General features: G+C 48.9%; 1 protein-coding gene across 1 annotated transcript in view; it reads right to left on the bottom strand.

Moving 5' to 3' along the window:
- Lgr6 (leucine rich repeat containing G protein-coupled receptor 6) overlaps window positions 1–20,059 on the bottom strand; it is a 118,943-nt gene that overhangs the window by 5,030 nt on the left and 93,854 nt on the right. The window contains exons 7-17 of the mRNA XM_057770622.1: window positions 18,853–18,921; window positions 15,252–15,323; window positions 14,986–15,057; window positions 13,442–13,510; window positions 12,138–12,209; window positions 10,968–11,033; window positions 9,813–9,884; window positions 9,135–9,206; window positions 7,421–7,546; window positions 5,341–5,501; window positions 1,698–1,778 (exon numbers count right to left, since the gene is read on the bottom strand). Coding sequence (XP_057626605.1) covers window positions 1,698–1,778; window positions 5,341–5,501; window positions 7,421–7,546; window positions 9,135–9,206; window positions 9,813–9,884; window positions 10,968–11,033; window positions 12,138–12,209; window positions 13,442–13,510; window positions 14,986–15,057; window positions 15,252–15,323; window positions 18,853–18,921 — 932 coding nt within the window. The remainder of the gene's footprint in view (window positions 1–1,697; window positions 1,779–5,340; window positions 5,502–7,420; window positions 7,547–9,134; window positions 9,207–9,812; window positions 9,885–10,967; window positions 11,034–12,137; window positions 12,210–13,441; window positions 13,511–14,985; window positions 15,058–15,251; window positions 15,324–18,852; window positions 18,922–20,059) is intronic.

The raw sequence follows: 20,059 nt of genomic DNA, 5'->3' as shown, positions 1-20,059 counted from the left end.
GAAAAAAAAAAAAAAACCTTTGAACTTCTGGAGTTTCCCAACTTGACTCCACATTAGATGGGAAAGATCCTGGCGTTTTTCCATCTCTCTCCCCAGTGCCCATTCTTAAGTCACCTTGTATAACTTTGGGCATATTATTTCTTCATCTCCTTTGGCTTCAGAATTGTTTTTCAAAGTATTGCTAGGTAGCTTGGGAATTTAAGAGATTTCTGTGGGAGCTACTTTTAAAACATTTTTTCTGATTATGAAATAATAGATGGTAATTGTAGGAAATCTGAAAATATAACATGGAAAAATCTAAGCTGCTTATGACCTCACCTCTCAAAAAGAACTCATTATTTTAGCCTATTTCCTTCCAGGTTTTAACGTATTATTTAAAATAAGTTGAGATTTTATTCTCTTTAAATTAAGCTTAGCATACTTCCTCATAACCTCAAAAACATATTTCCAATAGCTGCATAATAAACACCGCACCATATGATGTGCAGTAATTTATTTGACCGCTTGTGTGAGCAATTTTTAAAGCAAGTTGAAGTTGGACCTTGCTTTCCAGAACTTTCTCTTTTACCTCATCCTTGTCGATTGCTGATTTTCAGACATGCAGCTCCTGACTGAGGCAGAGCTAGTGAAACGTGTTTTCTGGCAAAATATGCCAGCTGTTCCCTTCCCCAATCCGACACGAGGGGGCGTACTTTTGCCACTAAGCGCTAAGAGATGGTGTCGAGCAAGGTCAGGCCAGAAAACTTTCAGGGCAAGGGGCTTACGCCAACAAAGTATGGAAACTGGAAAATGGAGGTGGGATGAATAGAAACAGCTAACTGTTCATCACTTTGTGTTTATTCTCAACAGTTCTTGGCCCAAGCAGCACTCTGCTGTCTTTTGGCATGGCCTGTTGGCATTTTATTTTATTGTTTGGTTTTGGTTTTTTGAAACAGGTTCTCACTATGTAGCTCTGGCTGTCCTGGAGCTTGCCGTGTAGACCAGGGTGGCCTTAACTCACAGAGTTTATCTGCCTCTGCCTTCTGAGTGCTAGAATTAAAGGCATGCATCATCATGCCTTTAATTAATTGTTTTGCTAAGTAAATGCTAACTAATTTAATTGTTAGCATTTTATACACAGGAAAGGAACTCTTCACACTTAAAAAAAAATCTTAGGTTGTGTGCCATCAAGGAAAAAGAGCCCCCTCCCCCCCATGGCTCAAGGTTAGAGGAGACTTCCTCAGTTCTAAGGGTCAGACAGTACTTTAGGAATTATCCCGAGACACTGGAGTTTTCCCACTCTATTTTAATGAAGAGAGATCCCACACTTCATGGGTCGGAGAAGGTGCTCTTTTGGAGCACACCCCCCCACACACACACACCCCGCCCCCCCACCCCTGCTCTCTGAGTCTGTGGTGTGTGAGGGAATGCTCAAAGAGCAGCCCGGGCAGCCCCAGCCATTCCTCACATCTCTCTTCTGAGAGCAACTTCTTCTAGGTGCATAACGGTTAGTGTGAAGGTTGTTTGACCCTTCCCAATCCCGCTGCTTCCCCTGGGTAGACACCTAAGTCTCTGCCAGGCTTAGAAGAGGCTCCTACCCAGCAGATTTAGCACTGGGCAGAGAAAATATCTACAGCACAACCGTAGACGGGCTAACTGACTTCTCATTCAGGTGATTGGCTGTTCCCTCCCCTGCTCCCCAGCCATATCCATCTTACCTGGAACAGGGCTGCACTGGACACTGGGGTGTGGCTTTGAGTCTTCCATGCCCAGTTGGAGCTCATCCAGATCTAGGTCATCTGAGAAGGGAAAGCAGAAAGTGGCTAATGTCCTGGGTCTAGTGTGTGTCATTAGCACACACTCATCTAAGCTGCTATGCCTCTCCTCACTGTTCGATCCTGGTCACCCAACAGTCCTGTGTATCTATTTCTGCTCATGGGTGTCAGTATTTGGGTAGCTCCATGTTCTCTGCTTGTGGATTTTGTGTATTTCTAGTTCTCTGAAATGAACATTTCACTCTCAATATTCTGCATTTTCTTGGGCCGAGCCACCTTTAGTCCACGAGTGCTGCTTAGAGTGTGGTTGGTGGCTGCTCTAATGAGGAAAGCTAGTGACTACATAGTTCTTCCTCCAGCCAGCCTGTCATTGCAATTCCATGTCTTACTTACAAACACTACATGCTAAGAAGGATGTTGGTGCTGGGCATGGGGCGGAGCATGCCTATGTTCCCAGAATTTGGTAGGTGGAGGTGGGAGGATCAGGAGTTCAAGGTCATCCTCATCTACAAAGCAAATTTGAGGCAAGTCTGGACTACGTAAAACCTCTTTCTCAATAGCAAGCATGAAGGCTTGAGTTCAGATCCTCAGCAGCCACATAAAAGCCAGGCATTGTGGCATGTATCTGCAGCCCGAGGCATCGTGGCATGTATCCGCAGCCCTAGGCATCATGGCATGTATCTGCAGCCCGAGGCATCGTGGCATGTATCCACAGCCCTAGGCATTTATCCGCATCGTGGCATTTATCCGCAGCTCTGATGCAGGAAGGGGCCAGGAGGATCCCTGTATTTCCCTGACCAATTATTCTGGCCAAGTGGTGAACTCTGGGCTCAGTAGGGGACCTTGACTTAGAAAATAAGGTGAAGTAATAGAAGAAGACTTGCAGCATCAACTTCTGGCTCTCAGAGCCACATGCACCTGCATGTGCGTGCGCGCGCGCGCGCGCGCACACACCCACACCCACACCCACACACACCAGAATGAGGCTGGTGTCTGATGTTTCAAGTGCCTCAGTGCCCCATCAGCTTCCTCCATCACAGAGGAATAAGTAGATGATCCTGCTGTATTTGTCTCCGTCTTTGGCTCACACCGTCTGGCTCCTGTGTAGATCCTTTCTCCCCATCTGCTAGGGCTTTCCCAGGAGGCCAGAAGATTGTGGGGCTGCCCTTAATCTGGACAGCTTCAGGGCAGGTGGAAGGCCAGGGTGTGCCCCCATAGTCCTGGCCATTTCCTTCCTTCTCTACTGTTCATTCCCCACCTGCCCATGCACCCCAGAAAGGACTGCAGTGATTCTTTGCTATCAGAATGCATGAATGAAATACAAGGAGTGAAGCCTACAGACTGTCTGAGGCTGGGAAAGTCATGGCCAAGGTGTTAAGTAACCACTCTTCAAATGGAGAGGAAATCGAATCTGGCTGGAACAGCAGTTCCTGGCTTTCTTTCTGCTCCTTTGCTTTCACAGGAAGTGGGGGGCCCTGCCCTAGCTCCTGTTACAGGCAGCAGGCAGCCCACTAACTCAACAGGCCTGTAGTTCTCCAAGACCTAAGCCCAGTGGAAAGTTTCACCTTGTGGAAGGAAAATTTCCATTCCTCTTTCCAGCCCCCTTCCACTCCCCCAAGGAGTATGCAACAGACATCCGGGACTGTCCCTGGGGGACAGACGTCTGCTGGCCCCACTAGATGCTGTGCTCTCCTCCTGGGAGCTTGGACCTTCTCTGGGAGATGCTTCTCCTGTTTCCATCCACTGGGAGGGAAGTTCTCAGAGATCCCCAGACAGTACAGTATTTGACTTCCGTAAGCTGTGGTCTAGATTATACAAGGACACTATCCCCAAGTATGTGTCCCTGACTCTCAAAGCAGTGTTGACAAACACACTTTGCCTTGTATGGAATCATGCAGTCCTCCCTCACAGCCATGGAGTCCTCCCTCACAGCCATGCAGTCCTCCCTCACAGCCATGCAGTCCTCCCTCACAGCCATGCAGTCCTCCCTCACAGCCATTGAGACATGTACTATCTTTTTTTCCCCCTGAAAGATAAGGAAATTAAACTCTGTTGTGGAATATTAGTTTAAGATGGGCTTCATTCATTTTTATGCTGTGGAATATTTGTTTAATGATACAAAGATATGTTGCATTCCTTTATGTTGCATTTGTTTAACTCTGTAAAGTTGTTATTTTACCTACCTAAAACACCTGGATGGTCTAATAAAGAGCTGAATGGCCAATAGCTAGGCAGGAGAGAGAAATAGGTGGGGTTAGCAGGCAGAGAGAATAAATAGGAGGAGAAATCTAGGGAAAGAAGAGGGAGGAGCGAGAAAAGGAGGAAAGAAGGATGCCAGGGGCCAGCCACCCAGTCACCTAGGCGGCCATGGAGTAAGAAGGAAAGAAAGGTAAATAGAATAAAGAAAGGTAAAAAGCTCAGAGGCAAACCACATTTAAAGAGAAACAGGATAATTTAAGTTAGAAAAGTTGTCTAAAAACAAATCAAGATAAGGCCAGACATTCGTAATTAAGAATAAGTCTCCATGTATTTATTTGGGAGCTGGGGCCCCAAAGAGTAAAACAAACAAACAAACAAAAAAAACAACTACAAAACTCAGGTTAAAACATGTTGAAGGCAACCCGAATGGTACATGGCGTAGTTGGGTTTGAACTGAGTTCTGTCTATACCACAACACCAGCATGAGGTGCTGTAAGTGAGTCTCATATAAGACTACCCTTCAACATCTGATCCTCCTGCCTTCACCTCTGGCATCCCGGGTACCAGGTGAGTGGCAGTGCTACACTCAGCTTTAGATTTGATGCTTTTTCTGTTCTGCTTCTTTGAGATGTTGGGATGTTCAAGATGGAAAATGAAGTCCAACAGGCAATAACCCTTTGTCTATCCTAACTCTGTCTGAGGCTGGGAACACAGGGCCCGGGGAGAGGAAAACATTCTTCTCTCCCATTTACCTAAGATATCCTTTAGAGACAAATCCCTCAGAACCCCCTGGCTGCCTACCTCCAACTTTCCCTTCACCCCAACTCTTCCAGAAATAGACATACCTGGCCCAAGACAACCTGCCCACTCTGCAGGGCTGTGTACTCAGTGCTCATCTAAATTTCACATTTGGACTTGTAGGCAGGAGAGAGGCAAAGGACATCCAGTCGTGGGAGCAATGATCCCTGAAATGTCCCATTTTGTTCTAGGACATAGTGGAAGGTGGTTTTCCCCACTGAAAACAGGTTTAGTTGGATTAACTTAATCCTAATTGACTCGGTTGGTGTACTAATCAATCAGCTTCTCTGAGAACACCCGAAAGGAATCTGCACTGCAAGGAGGCTGCCACTAGGATGTAGTGAGTGGCGCATGGGATAGGGGAGCGAGAGAGCTGGTGCATGCGAGGGCCTGCAAAGGTCAGGAAGAAGTTGACACGCCCGCTCCCGTCCTATGGTCTCTCCTTCTCAGCAAGCGCTCATGAGTGTGCAAACAGTGAGACAGTTTCCTCCAGGTCACCCACATCTTCACTAATTCTTCTCTAAACCTCCTTTCGCGATTCCTCTCCAGTGCCCTAGACACCCTCAGCCCGAGGTCCCCGACTACTCACAGTGGTTCTCAGCTTGTCCAGCAAGAAGACCCAAGGGCCTCTTCGGTGCCTCTTCTTCCTCCAGGTGAAAGTTCTCAGCCTGCCACTGCCCAGAGGTCTTGAAGACGCTGGCACAGATGCCATAGGCGCAGCACTGGTAGGCATAGGGCACCTCCAGGATCCTAGGGTGGGGAACAGGCTGCCTTAGTGTGTCTGGGATCGAAGACAGCGCGGATGCCCACTGCACCTGTTCTTCAGCTCCATCTAAGCCAGTGGTTTTAACCTTCCTAATGCTGCAGGCCTTTGATACACTTCCTCATGCTGTGGTGACCCCGACCATAAAATTATTTTCATTGCTACTTCATAACTGTAATTTTGCTACTGTTATGAATCATGATATAGATATCTGCTTTTCTAATGGTTTTTGGTGACTCCAGTGAAAGGGTTGTTGACCCCTTTGGGGTAAAGACCCACAGGTTGAGAACCACTGCTCTGGACCTTTCTTTAGATGAGTCTTATAGCCTGATTGCTGACCCCAAAGGGCTCTGTAGTCTGATGAGAGACTATAGTCTTCTCATAATTTGTCTTAACCAAAAGGGAGAAAGACTTCTGTCCATTTATTTAGAAGTCCCCACAGCAGGCTCAGAGTGGGAGGCAATTTCCCTTGATCACACAACATTCAGGATGCTCTGTTCCTCCTTGGTAGTAACTCTTGTCTATTCTATACTTAAGAAGGCAATAGGAGGCAGGGACTGGGATTTGACTCAGCGATGGAACACTTGCCTGACATGCACAGGCTCTTGGGTTTGATCCCAAGTGCTGGAGAAAGGGAGGGGCATGAATTCTTTTTTTTCTATTTCTTTCCCCCTTCCCTATTTTCTGCCTTTTCTTTCTTTCCCCCTCTCTTCTTGTTCTTCCCTACCTCCATTCTTTGCTTCCTTTTCTTTTTTTTTTTTTTTTTTTTGGTTTTTCGAGACAGGGTTTCTCTGTGGTTTTGGAGCCTGTCCTGGAACTAGCTCTTGTAGACCAGGCTGGTCTCGAACTCACAGAGATCCGCCTGCCTCTGCCTCCCAAGTGCTGGGATTAAAGGCGTGCGCCACCACCGCCCGGCCTTCCTTTTCTTTTTTAAGACAGGGTCTTGTGTGGCCCAGGCTGATCTCAAACTCCACGTGTAGCCAAAGATGACCTTGAACTGCCCATCTTCCTTCTTCTACTACCCAAGTGTGTAGGGCCATGCACAGCATCCACCTTCCTTTCTCTATGTCTGAGTGTATGTATGTGTACATGTTCCTATGAACACATGCAGAGACTAGAAGAGGGCACCCAGTGTTCTCCCCTATCATTCTCTGCCTATTTCGTTAAGATGGGGTTTCTCCCTGCCTCTGCCTTCCTCGGAGCTGGGATTACAAGCATGTATGGGATCCCAATTTATTATATAGGTCTGAGATATGAACTTGTATGCTTATAACTGCACAGCAAGAGCTTGTAACCACTGAGCCATCTTTCCAGCCTCTCTTACAAAAAAAAAAAAAAACCCAAATCCAAGATTTCCCCTGTGACTCTTTACTCTTGTCTTCTGTGAAACCAACACCCTGTCTCCTTCCCAGCTCCTGGCACAACAGAACTGGGTTTTGTGCCCTCCGAGGGTGAGGACAGACGCCTTGGGCATCTCGTTAGCTTGCAGCAGACAAAGCTTGGGCCACACAGGCTGCACGGCTGCCGCCACTACGTGAAGGAAGCCTGGATGTCATTAGCACCAGGGACTGGCTGTGCAGCTTGTTTTCCATTCATCAGTGCCCTGGGCTCTGCCCCGATTCTGTACCTCAGATGATGCCTATGTAAGGATGGGACAGCCTGACTGTGTAGGGCCAGGAAAAAGGAGGTCCCGGGGCCCTCTACACCAGCGCTCTTCTTTCCTACAGTCTCTGTGCCTTTAAATTGGTGGCTGAAGTAGGGAGAGGAGATGAGGAGGAGGGCAGTGAAGCCAAACCCTAGGCTACCAGGCTATTCTCAGGGTGAGACCCTGTGGCTTTTTTAATCTCCCTGTGAGACTGGTGTCTGGGACGCACCTCCTTAGGTATAGGGCAAGCCACGCTCTCACCTCAGTTTTGGGAAACTGTCCTTGGAGAAGGCCTGAGACAGGGCCAAGTTTCCTTTGAGCTTCAGGTGCATCAGGCCTCCCAGCCCCGCCAGAGGCAGCGTGGTCAGCTGGTTGTCGGTCAGGTCCCTAGGACAGTGGATGATCAGGGTTATTGGCAGTCAGTGGGACTGCTGAGGGGACAGGGCCTTGTGGAGGATGTGACCAGGGTGCTGGGATGAAAAAAAAGGAAATCAGCAAAGAACAGAAGATAAGCACTGGGGAGGCAGTGTGAGCCCTGTGGCAAGGCTGCTTAAGAAGGCGTTAAAGACAACCCTCTATTAACCCGGCCATCCACTCATTCAACAAACCTTGGGTGCTAGCTATATGTCAGTGGCTCTTCTAGCTTAATATCAAATTGTCCCAATCTATAGGTAACAGAGTCCCACCTATAGCTGCTGTGTCTGGTTCCCATTTGGGAACCCTTGCTCACCCTCCTGGGAGACCCTCTCTGCTCTTCGCCTGTATCCCATGCATTCCCTTTGCTTCTCTGATGATGGACTAGGCCAGAGTCAGACAGAGCTGAACAGAGCTAGTCATCCAGACCTAAGCAGACTTTGGGTCATCCATTCTGCCTTTCAGAACCTGTCTGGTAGCCAGAGGTGAGGACACACACAACTTCCCCTGGAGACATTATTAGACCAAGCCAGGAATCCAACGCAAACACTAGGGCCACAGACTGTGCGTCGTGGAAACAGCCCTGGACTGGCAGGCAGGAAACCTGGCACCATCACCAGCTCACTGTGTAACCAAAGAGAGTCACGAAGCTGCCCAAGTTCCAATGGCCTCATCTTTCAAAGAATAAAAATATCTGTCCTACCTCCTTGGCAGGAGTATAGCAAACATCAGAGGGAAGACGGAGGTGAGAGTTTTACAAGACCAAGGCCTAGAGCCCGGAGAGCCACAGACTAGGGAGGGGGGACTGCGTGCCACGTGGGAGTCATGGACAATCCTTAAGCAGGTGACTCCTCCTAGACGTTAGAGATGTCAACAGTGAAGTGGTAGTGGCAGGATAAGATCCAAGGCCAGAGCTGGAGCTAGCCTAGAGGAGTCCATGTGGCTCAGAAAGGGGCCCTGTGTGGGTGGGAATGCCTTTGGCAAGCAAGCAGGTAGGATGCCAGCTCCTCAGACAGAACTCTTGTATAGTTAATAACCTGCTCCACAGTGTGTGGCAACCAGGTCAGAGGCCCTTTCAGCCTAACACTGTGACCATGCCCCAGACCAGCATACTCTCTGCTTGACTCCTATGTGACGTAAAGACTCCACGGCTCCCTACTGCGTTGTAGCTCTCTGAGACCCTGAGTTCTGTCAGCCACTGTCCTCTCAGAGTGAAAAGTTCTGGCACATACGTTCTCTCCATTGGTGCATGTGGAGGACATAGAGGCCAGGGTAGAAGTGAGGGAGTGGAACGTGATGAGGACCAAGGCTGCCAAAACATTGCAGGATGTCAGCAGATGATATTCCAGAGCTTGCAGGAAGCAGGCTCTCTGTTTAGCAGGCCTCGCCATGTGTCAAACACACTGTTAGGAAGATTGATTAGGCTGTGCAGACCTCCCTGGGATGGGTGGTGAAACATTTATACAAGTCCCTGCTCAGTGGTGGCCCTCCTGTACCACCTGCCAGCCCATGGTCCCAACTGGTCCCTAGCATCCTGGAAGAGAGGTCAAGGCACACTTACAGCTTAACCAAGGAGTGCAGGGTTGAGAAGGCCTCAGGGTGGATGGCACGGATGGCGTTCCAGCTCAGGTCTCTGCGAACAGAAAGCTTGAGATAGGTGAGAGCAGAAACCCGCGGAGAATGCATTGTTCCTATCCTGGGCCTGTCTTGGGCTTGCTCTCACATACTTTCCACCTGGTCTTCTGAAGCAGCAGTGGCCTTATCCTTTTGAGGAAGGTTTCTACAGCTGCCTAGTTCCCAACCTGGCTGTAGCAACTGGAATGCAGCCATCATGTCTTGGCTCTAGAGCCTCAGGACTTCCTGGGTAATAGCTAGAGAAGCGGTCTGCATGACTAGATGGGAAATGCGTATGTGTGCATGTGTGTGTGCATGTGTACGTGTGTATGTGTGTGTGCGTGTGCATGTGTACGTGTGTGTGTGCGTGTGCACGTGTACGTGTGTATGTGTGTGTGCGCGTGTGCACGTGTAAGTGTGTGTGCGCGCGTGTGCATGTGTACGTGTGTATGTGTGTGTGTGCGTGTGCATGTGTACATGTGTATGTGTGTACGTGAAAGGGCAGTGGAGAAGAAATACACGTACATGTCATGAGTGCTTAAACTGGACACATGTTCTTTGGGAATGAGCTTGGAAGAGACATGGGGTCCTCCAGAAGGCACCCCTGAGTCCTGCAGGTACTCACAGAGCTTGTAAGGAACTCAGCTGGCTGAAGGTATCGGCACCAATTCTCCAGATCCGGTTGTGTTGGAGGCCACTAGGGCAGCAAGAGAGACTAGATGAGCCTGCAGGCCCAGACTCTGGCTCTGCTCCATGCCCCTCAAGCACTGGAAGGAAGAAAGGAGAGCCCCCCACTTCTTCTGGCACAGGAAAAAAGGCCCAGCCCGCGGAAGTCACCAGAATTAGAGGGAGCACAAGGAGATCCGGTTGCCTTGGGTAAGTGGGTCAGGAGACAAAGCCACAAAAACCATCCCTGTGGCCCAAGAGGGAGTCAGCTTCCAGGGTTCCCACCGGGCCTGGCTCCCAGCCCAGCTAAGTGACCCCCACTTTCCCGCACAGCCATGGGTCCTCTGGACCCTAGCCTGGCCTCAGAGCACGCCCAGCCCTTGGTGACTGCACACCCAAGTGACTGCACTGAACTCGGTCGACTGATTGTCAGAACAGACGATAGCTCCTGGACTCCAGCAATATCAAAGACATTGTCACCCAGACAAACAGGACAGACCCAGATATATCTTCCCTGCCATGGCCCCATTAAGCATTTGCCCTGCCTAGAATCAGGGGCAGCTATGAGGAACTAAAGAGACTGTAGTAGTTTTAAGTAAACTATTTAAGAAAGTAGTTTAAGGAGGTGGTCAAATGGAGCTTAGGAAAATTTTAAAGTAAGCTTTTCTGTGTGAAGCTGGAGGACCATGTATGATCATGTATTATCTTTGTGTTCATGAGCACACATATATGTGTGAATGTTGATGGGTTGTGGAACATAAGAGCGCATGCTACAAAACCGAGGGTGCTTTTAGTTCCCCTGAAGACTTTTTGTGTCTCACACAGAGTGCCTTGGTGGCCCTGGCCCTCTATTGGTTCTAATCACAACTGCCTTTTGGTATTGCTGTTGACTCAAGAACTATCCTAAGACTCCTTTGGGCACCCGCTCCTAGCAGTATCATCGACTTTGAGTCCTTCAGGATGTGCCCAGGTCTTACTGAGCTCCCAGCCCTACATCTGGGTCCAACAAACTGAGAAGAAAGAGGGGTTGGAGCTTCAGCTCCTGGGCCCCTCCCCACAGACCCGCCAAGAGCCCCCCTTGCATTCTTTTGCCCCTAATCGTCCCCAGACTTACATTTCTTCTAACTTCTGACACCTGTGCAGGCTGGGCAGCTCTTCAATCTGATTGTGAGACAGCTCCCTGGGGAAGAGACAGAACCCAGCTCAGGGTGAAGCAGTGGTTATGTGAAGGCAGGGGCGGGGTCAGGAAAAAGCTTCCGTGGTCAGGGCTATGCTTTTCTGTCAAGTAGTTGATGGTCACGAGGACCCTGCAGGAACAGTACGGCATTCTCGTGGTCGAGTATCAATCTCTGCCTTTAGATTTCACATCCCTCCTCCCTGCTAAGCCCCACCCCCTTACTGAGCCTAGATAGAACCAACTCGGCCTTTTGTTTTACTGCAGGGCTGCCTTATCAACAGGTAAACCTGCAGAACCCTGGGAGCATCCTGGGGAAATGGAGCACCAAGTAAGGGGCATGGAGACGAGGAGAGAGGCCAAAACTGGGGTGTGGAATGCTGGAGCAGTCAGTTGGAAATACAGGCATCACTGAACAAGCTGGCCACTGTCACCCATGGAAGCAGAGCCCCCTTTATGGAGCTGGCAGAGAAGAATGCTGGGAGCCCTCAGGGAACATCTGGCCCAACCTTTCCCATAGGCAGGGAATATGAGGCCTCGGACCTTAGCATTGAACCTGCCTAAAAACACACCGCCAATTAATAGACACATCCCCAGATATCAATGTACCCATCTTGAGCTGTTTGGAAGAGCCAGAGGGGTCAGTCTAAGACTGAAGCTAGAATATAGGGGGAAAGAAAAACTGGGGCAACTTAAGAATCTTCAGAATACCAGAAGCGATAGCTAACCTCTCTTGCCTGAACGATGCCGTTTGGAAGCCCTATTATGAGACTTGTACATTAAACAGAGCTGTTTTCAAGTCTCACAAATTGACTCTCATTTTAAAGGAGACATTGGAATTCAGAGACATTAAAGAATGAATCCAAATGAACATAGCTAGTGGGAAGCACACTTGGTCTCAAACCACTCAGCTCTGACTCCAGACACTCAAGTCCTTTATCTTGAGCAAGAGAGGACAGTCCCTCCCAAACAGATTCTCAGCAGGAGTCTATGTTGACCACTCTCCAGAAAGAGATGTGACCAAGTACGACAGAAGCAGGAGAGGCTTTCCCTGGGACACGGGGCCAGCGGTACAATGCCAGGACTGGAGAATGATCAGGAGCCACTCACAGGATTCGGAGCCTGGGCAGCTGCTGGCACATTCCCGGGGGGAGCAGCCGGATGCCTGCACGGGTCAGGGTCCTGTAGGGAGAACAGAGACAGAGCTGGCACCAAGCCCAGAACCCTGCCATTCCCAGCCATCCGTCTCTAGCACTGGACCTGATACTGTCCGTGGGAGGACAGAGCTGACAAAAGAGAAGCCGCGGGATAAACAGGGCAGGGGGTAGGGCTATGGTAACAGAAAGTAGCCCCCTCCCTCATTCCCCTGGCCTACGGAAGCTGGGGTGGGAAGCAGAGAGAAATAGGGTCCCGATCGATGGACTCTGCTTGTCTAATGATCCATACAGATCTAAATCTACTCATATATCTTCACTCCATCCATAGCCCACCCTCATAATGGTCCCAGAAACACTGGGCCTTAGAGATTAAGTCTTCCCTGCTCTTGGGGCCATGGAGGGGAGGGACAGCCATGGCAATGAGTAGCTAGGAAACAGCGCCAGTGGAACCATGGGAACACAGTACACACTTTTCTCCCTGTGTCTGGGGGAGGGGAACAAGATGGGAAAAAAGAGAGAAGGTCCTGAGGCTGGGGTGCAGAGGGTTGTGAGGGCAGATTGGAGAATGGGCTTGGATTAGGCTCAGGGTAGCCCTAGAAAGACTCCAAGGCCAAGGTCATCCTTGGGAAACTATTATTACTTTCATGGAAAAATTTCCACATGCCACTGAGCGAGGAAGAGGACAATGGAGGCACAGAGGAGAGTGGCGGCCCCAGCAGAAGCATGAATGAGTTGTGTGGCGTGGGCAAGGAGCTGACTTCCTAACATTCACGTGGGGTGCCTGCTTAGTTTGTTTTCGTTCATTTGATATGTTTTGAGGGTCTGCTATGTACTATGTATCCCAGGATGCTGAGTACTTTGAGGGTCTATGATATACTTATCCCAGGATCCAGAGTATAGCATGGAGACACTAAGAAAGGCTTCATTGGAACCAAGCCTCTCAAAATCAAAGGAAATGGGTTTCACAACCCTGCTCCCATCCTCTGTCCTCATGCACCATGGCTCAGGATTAAGAGCTCTCAAGCCAGACCTGACAAATCTAAGCACAATAGAGGAATGCCAGCCTCCTCCCCCACATCCTGCTGCCCCTGCCTTGCCTGGAGGCAGTGCCACCTCTGGAGATGGCCAAGGCCCTGGGGCTGAGCCAGTAGCAGAGGTAGACTCTAGGGGAGGGATAGTGAGAGGAGCAGCCTGGACAGCCTTCCAGATGAAGGGAGGCCGAGGAGTCCCCGGGGGAGGCAGAGGGAATGCACTTACAAGATCTCCAGGCTAGTGGTGCCTTTGAGATCCGGGAACTCCTGGATGTCAGTGGCCCCATTCAAGGATCTGCAAACAGAGAAAACAGGCTCTGGAGGGTGGGTCAGGCACGCCAACATCTGTGCTCTCAGCCTCAGCTTTCTACATAGGCATTACCTTTGGGAAAATGCCATCTTCCCTAGGTCTCCTTCAAATTAGCTACTCTGGCCCCATTGGAAGTTGAGCCATGCTTAGTAGGATCCAATAGCTTGTTTGTTTTTTTTTTGAGACAAAGTCTCTCTTTTATATAGTTCTGGCTGGCTGTCCTGGAACACACTACATAGACCAGGCTGGCTTCTAACTCACAGAGATCCACCTGTGTCTGCCTCCTTGAGGGCTGGGATTAAAGGCGTGCATCACCATGCCAGCTCCCAGTCACTTTTTAAAATTGACACAGCCCTGCCAGGTCCAGAAGTGCAAAGATTAAGCCCAGTGACTCCAGCATTGAGGCCTTTGACTTGCAAAAATACAAAACCAAACCCAGACAAGGGACATGGGAAATGTCCCATGTTGTTATTTGTTTTCAATATGGAGTCTCCTGTAGCTCAGATTATATAGCAGAAATTACCTTGAACCTCTCCTGCCTTCACCTCTAGAGCGCTGAGCTTATAAGCATGTACCACTACTCCTGGCACAAATGTTTACTTTAAGAGGCAAGTGTTGAGAGGGATGTCACATGCCTTTAGTCTTAGCCCTGGGAGAGTGGAAGCTAGAGGATCAGTTGAAGGTTAGCCTTGGCCACAGGAAACCCTGTCACAAATAAACAGTGTGTGAGAGACCCTGAGGAAGCAGAATGGCATCCAACAGTGTGCCCAATAGCAGAAGTTGAGGACCTGGGCTCACGCCTGTTCAGTACCTGAGCACCTCAGGTTTCAGCTGTGAAATGGACCGAAGTACCTACCTCCCAGGTTGGGTTGAAGAGGAAATGCCATTGGAAACGAGAATGAAACACGTGTCTTGAGGAGGTTAGCTGTGCAGAGTGAGGTTACAACATGCTGTGAACAGTCCATGGAAGGTTTGTTTTTTAGGAAGTGGGTGGGACCCTGGGCTTGGAATAGAAGAGTGGGGGAAGGAAACAAAGGACTGCCCTTCAGGCTCAGCGTGAGAAAGATGGCTTAGGAAGCTGTGCCACAGGGCACTGGAGAAGCAGCCTTAGGACACAGAGAATCCAGAACCTCAGCCCTGTCCACTGTTCTCCCTGGGGATATATAGGGAGCAACTCCCGCAGGCCGAACAAAACCAAAGAGGTCAACGAAAGGCCCCTAAGTATGAAGAAGGGCTCTCTTCATCCATGTGAGAGCTGAGGGAAACCAATAAGTTCCAGCCAATATGGGGACAGGTCTGAGAAAGTATTGCGTCTATAGCCCTGAAGGCCTCTCCTTCCAGCTGAGTGGTGCCTGGCCACGGAGAGGTCCACAGGTAGAGGGCAGAAGAGAGCAAGCAGAAGGGTATAGGGGAGAAGCCCTGAGGGCAGCACTGAGGAGCAGCCTCTGGTACCCACTTACAGCGTGTGCAGTTTAGACAGGTACTGGAAAGCCGACCTTCCCACAAACTGGATTGGGTTGTCATAAAAATGTCTGGAAGAGAAACACCCAAGTCCCAGTTCAGATGCTTACTTCTTTCCAGATTCCTACTCTTCTGGGTGGAGACTCAGAAAGAACAACAGCCCCCCCCCCCCATTTCTGCCTTGCTGGCTCTTTTTGGAGGCATCCTGTCTATCCACCCCCACGACCTCCATCCTTTAAAACAGGGCAGCGGGAGAAGTACTCACATTGTCTGCAGGAGGGGGTTGCCCATGAAGGCCTTCTCTGGGATAGCCTTGATGTTGTTGTTGTGGAAACCCCTGGAAGACAGCACCCAGGAGCAGTGAGGATTGGGAGAGAGGTGTGGAGAGGAAGAGCATGGAGCTCTGACCAGACAGGTCCTGAGGTCAAAGGGAGCTCCACTGGGAACCTCAGCCTCCAATCCTGTTGGTGAGTTTTCTTCTTTGTTCCACAATTTACTCAGCCTTTGTGTGTCTGTGTGTGTACGTGCATGTCTGTTGGGAGGGAAGTGGGGATAGTTCCCAGCTCTCAAACTTCAGAAAGCCTGAAAGAATAAACAACTCCAGGGTAAGTAGTTGAGCTCAGGTCCTAAGGAAAGGGATCCACTCAAAACTGGTCATGTGTGCAGGAGCCATGATAGGTCCCCCAGAGGAAGCCAAGGGTGTGTGGAAGGAAAAGGAGCATACAAAAAGAGAAGTTTCAGGGTTCCTGGGTGAGGGAGGCTTTTCCTGAAGTGAAGAAACACAGAAGGGGCAGATCAGCAGAGGGGCAAAGGGGCAAAATCAGGTGGTCAGTGACCATGGGTGGCATCTGTGGATGGTGAGCAATGAAGTACCCCACCGCGTGTCTGGGATCTGAAGTCAAGAACAGTGTGTTTGGGTTACTGTGACACTTTGCCAAGAACCAAGCTGTTGGGCTGAAACTCACACAGTCCAGTCTGAGCAGGCCTCTCAACGTCTCCTTCCTACTGCAGCCTCTGCTTTGTGTGCCCTAGCATCTGCTCACTTCTTTCTATCTGCTGTCCCATCATTCCTTTCAAGTCCGTGCTCTGTCACTCAAGGTTCATCCTCCCATATCTCTGGCCAATGCTACCAACCAAGGCTTGCTACTTCCTTTGTTCCTTCTAGACATCCTTTTTGTTTGAAAAGATTGTTTGTGTTTTGGGTTAAGGTCGAGTTCTGAGAGGTTGAGATGTTTAGATAATAGAGGCCATGTTTGCAATCAGCTTTCTCTCAATAGATGATGGATGGATGGATGGATGGATGGATGGATGGATGGATGGATGGATTGGCGGATGGATGGATGGATTGGTGGATGGATGGATGGATGGATGGATGGATGGATGGATGGATGGATTGGTGGGTGGATGGGTGGATGGATGGATGGATGGATGGATGGGTGATGGAGGAAGGTCATTGGCTAATAAAGAAACTGCCTTGGCCCATTTGATTGGCCAGCCTTTAGGTGGGTGGAATAAACAGAACAGAATGCTGGGAGGAAGAGGAAGTGAGCTCATACACCTTAGCTCTGCTCTCTGGGGCAGACACAATGAAGCTCCAACCCAGGATGGACGTAGGCTAGAATCTTCCGGGTAAGCACACCTTGGGGTGCTACACAGATTATTAGAAATGGACTAAATTAATACGTGAGAATTAGCCAAGAAGAGGCTAGATATAATGGGCCAAGCAGTGTTTAAAAGAATACAATTTGTGTGTTTTTATTCTGGGGCATAAGCTAGCCAGGCAGCCGGGAGCTGGGTGGCAGGAACACAGCCCGCAGCTCCCTCAACAGATGGGTGGATGGATGGATGGAAGGATGGATAGATGGATGGATGGATAGATGGATGGGTGGATGGATGGATGGATGGATGGTTGGATTGGTGGATAGATGGATGGGTGAATGGACTGGTGGATGGATGGATTGGTGGATGGATGGATGGATGGATGGATGGATGGATGGATGGATTGGTGGATGGATGGATGGATGGATGGATGGATGGATGGATGGATGGATGAATGGATGGATGGATTGGTGGATGGATGGATAGATGGATGGATGGATGGGTGATGGAGGAAGGTCATTGGCTAATAAAGAAACTGCCTTGGCCCATTTGATTGGCCAGCCTTTAGGTGGGTGGAATAAACAGAACAGAATGCTGGGAGGAAGAGGAAGTGAGCTCATATGCCTTAGCTCTGCTCTTTGGGGCAGATGCAATGAAGCTCCAACCCAGAATGGACGTAGGCTAGAATCTTCCTGGTAAGCACACCTTGGGGTGCTACACAGATTATTAGAAATGGGCTAAATTAATACGTGAGAATTAGCCAAGAAGAGGCTAGATATAATGGGCCAAGCAGTGTTTAAAAGAATACAATTTGTGTGTTTTTATTCTGGGGCATAAGCTAGCCAGGCAGCCGGGAGCTGGGTGGCAGGAACACAGCCCGCAGCTCCCTCAACAGATGGGTGGATGGATGGATGGAAGGATGGATAGATGGATGGATGGATAGATGGATGGGTGGATAGATGGATGGGTGGATGGATGGGTGGATGGATGGATTGGTGGATGGATGGATGGATTGGCAGATGGATGGATGGATGGATGGATGGATGGATGGATGGATTGGCAGATGGATGGATGGATTGGTGGATGGATGGATGGATGGATGGATTGGTGGATGGATGGATTGGTGGATGGATGGATGGATGGACTGAAATCTATGTGTACATTTTTTCTCTAGAAAAAATCATGAATCTTCATGTTTCTTTAATTGGATTTTAGTCTAGCTATATGTTAGACTTCTAAGGCCACTGAGGATACCCCATCAAGTATCCCTTTTGTGGTCATCCTCTACCTTAGCCACTTCCTTCCAAGTCTGCTTATACTGCTCCAGTGACTAAAATACCTGTCCCCTCCCAATCTCACTCATCCTTTGAGATCAGTCTCAGGAGACCTCAGTCCATAGCAAGCTGTCTGCTACTCTGAATTTCCACAGCCATTTTAGCCAATATACTATACCACAATTTAAGGCTGGAATTATACATTGCTTTATCCTGTTCCTGTTTCATGAATGCTCCTTTATGTCACAGATGAGGTTGAAGCATCCTTTTAGAAGATCCCATGCCCGTCTTACCCTTGGTTTGTATTAACACCAAACACAGAACCCAGTCTGGTGAGTGTGAAAAAGAATAATAAATGGCTGGGAAAATGAGGCAACTTAGCAGGTAAAAGTGCTGCTTGCCATGCAAGCCAGGAAACTGAGTTCAATGCCTGGAACTTATATAAATAGAGAAGGAGAGACTGACTCTAGAAAGTTGTCCTCTGCCCTCCACACATGGGCTATGGCATGTGTACTCCCCCCGCAACATGCACACATCATACATGCACATGCATGCATGTTCACACGCAACTAAAATGATAACAATAATACTAAATAGCCATGGGGCTCCAGAGTCAATTTCTCAATCTTTCTAGGGGTGGTAATAAAGAGTAACCCTATAAGCCAGTCCCCAGTTCTTCCTCTAATTCTTCTTCAGACATAGACAGGGCAATGCCAGGTCCAAGCTGCATGAAATGGCTTCTTTCATGTATGCTCCCAGGCTTAAAGGACCCAGAGATGTTTATGACGATGATGCACACCCCACCCAAGAAATGTTCAAAGTCAAACTACCAAGAGCTGAAGCTACTGAGAGCTGCTCTGGGGGCTGTGGAGGGTTTCCAGCCACAGCTTTCATAAGGGCCAGTCACTAGGACTATGGGAGGAGATTTGGTGAGTTAGCTGGCCTCTGCCCATGGGAGAAGCACCCCTGGAACACACCAACAGAAGGTCTTACAGTTCCTGCAGCCTGCCGAGGGTCCGGATGGCCACGGGGAATTCCTGCAGCTCATTATAGTTCAGGTCTCTGGAATGGAAAGCAGAGCAGTCATTAGCTCAGAGGCTTAACAGGGCATGTCAGGGTCCCTGAGACATGGAAACTTGGCTATAGGATTGGCCCGGGAGATGGGTTTTCCAATCTGTTGGGTCCAGCTGCCAAGGCCTGAAAACACATTTTCTGAATGTTTGTGCTCCGTTCCTACTCCACAAATCCTCGGGCTTGGAGCCTTCCTGGCAGCGGAACTGTTTTGAATGGGGACACATTTTAGGGGTGTGCATATCTGGAGCTGCCTACCTCAGAGTAATCTCTACAAAGCTCAGGAAAATCTATTTGAGGTTTCTGGATTCATGGGGCAGGAGAAAAGAGAGAAGGAAGTGATCTTTAATATGTTATTAGCTCTTGTGTGTCCAGAAAGGTCCTCAGATTACAGCTACCTTAGCTACAGCCTCTGCCATTTCAAGGTGGACTCTCCCTGTGTGTCTCAGATGGCCTTGAACTTTTGACCCTTCCGCTTTAGATCCCAAAGTGTTGGAGCTATTGGAGTGTCATCACACCTGGCTGGTTTCTACCTTGCACTGGTGGCACGGGAGTTAATCTTTATTTTCTCTTCGTTTTGCTGCAGTTTCCATTTTTCCTTTACCCTTAAGGAACACTTATCACATGCATAATCATAAAACAATGAAAGAAAGTTTTTTTATAAAAGGGGCCTCAAGCCAAGTTGGCAAGGATGAGGGAAAGCAAGCTCTCTAACAAACTAAATGTGTAGACCTTTTAACAATTTGATATCTTTCTGAATTGAAATTCACATACTCAGATTCTCTTATATCCATATGCTACAGAAAATTCCATGCCTATGTGTGACGATATTTGTATAAAGATACTCATAATAGCATCCTTTTAGGCAACAGAAGTCAAGTAGTGACTAACCCATATGAAATCACAGCTCCCCACTTCAAGAGCTTTTTTTTTTTTTTTGGTTTGTGCCCTTGGGCAGCAATGACAGGGTAAAGGGAGGAGATATGGGGCAGGCCGAGGGTTAATTTTATTTTCATCAGAAATGCTCGTGGCAAGTAGATAACCCAAAGGCGGGTGACACCTGAAGAAAGAGGGGGTGCTTGAGCTTTGAGAGGAATAGTGAAGAAGAAGAAGAATAGTTTCTATCTCC

The sequence above is a fragment of the Chionomys nivalis genome, chromosome 5, assembly GCF_950005125.1.
Source record: "Chionomys nivalis chromosome 5, mChiNiv1.1, whole genome shotgun sequence".
In the NCBI taxonomy this organism is placed as follows: Eukaryota; Metazoa; Chordata; class Mammalia; order Rodentia; family Cricetidae; genus Chionomys; species Chionomys nivalis.
Note: the sequence above shows the minus strand (reverse complement) of the source record. Positions and strands in the feature narration are given on the sequence as shown.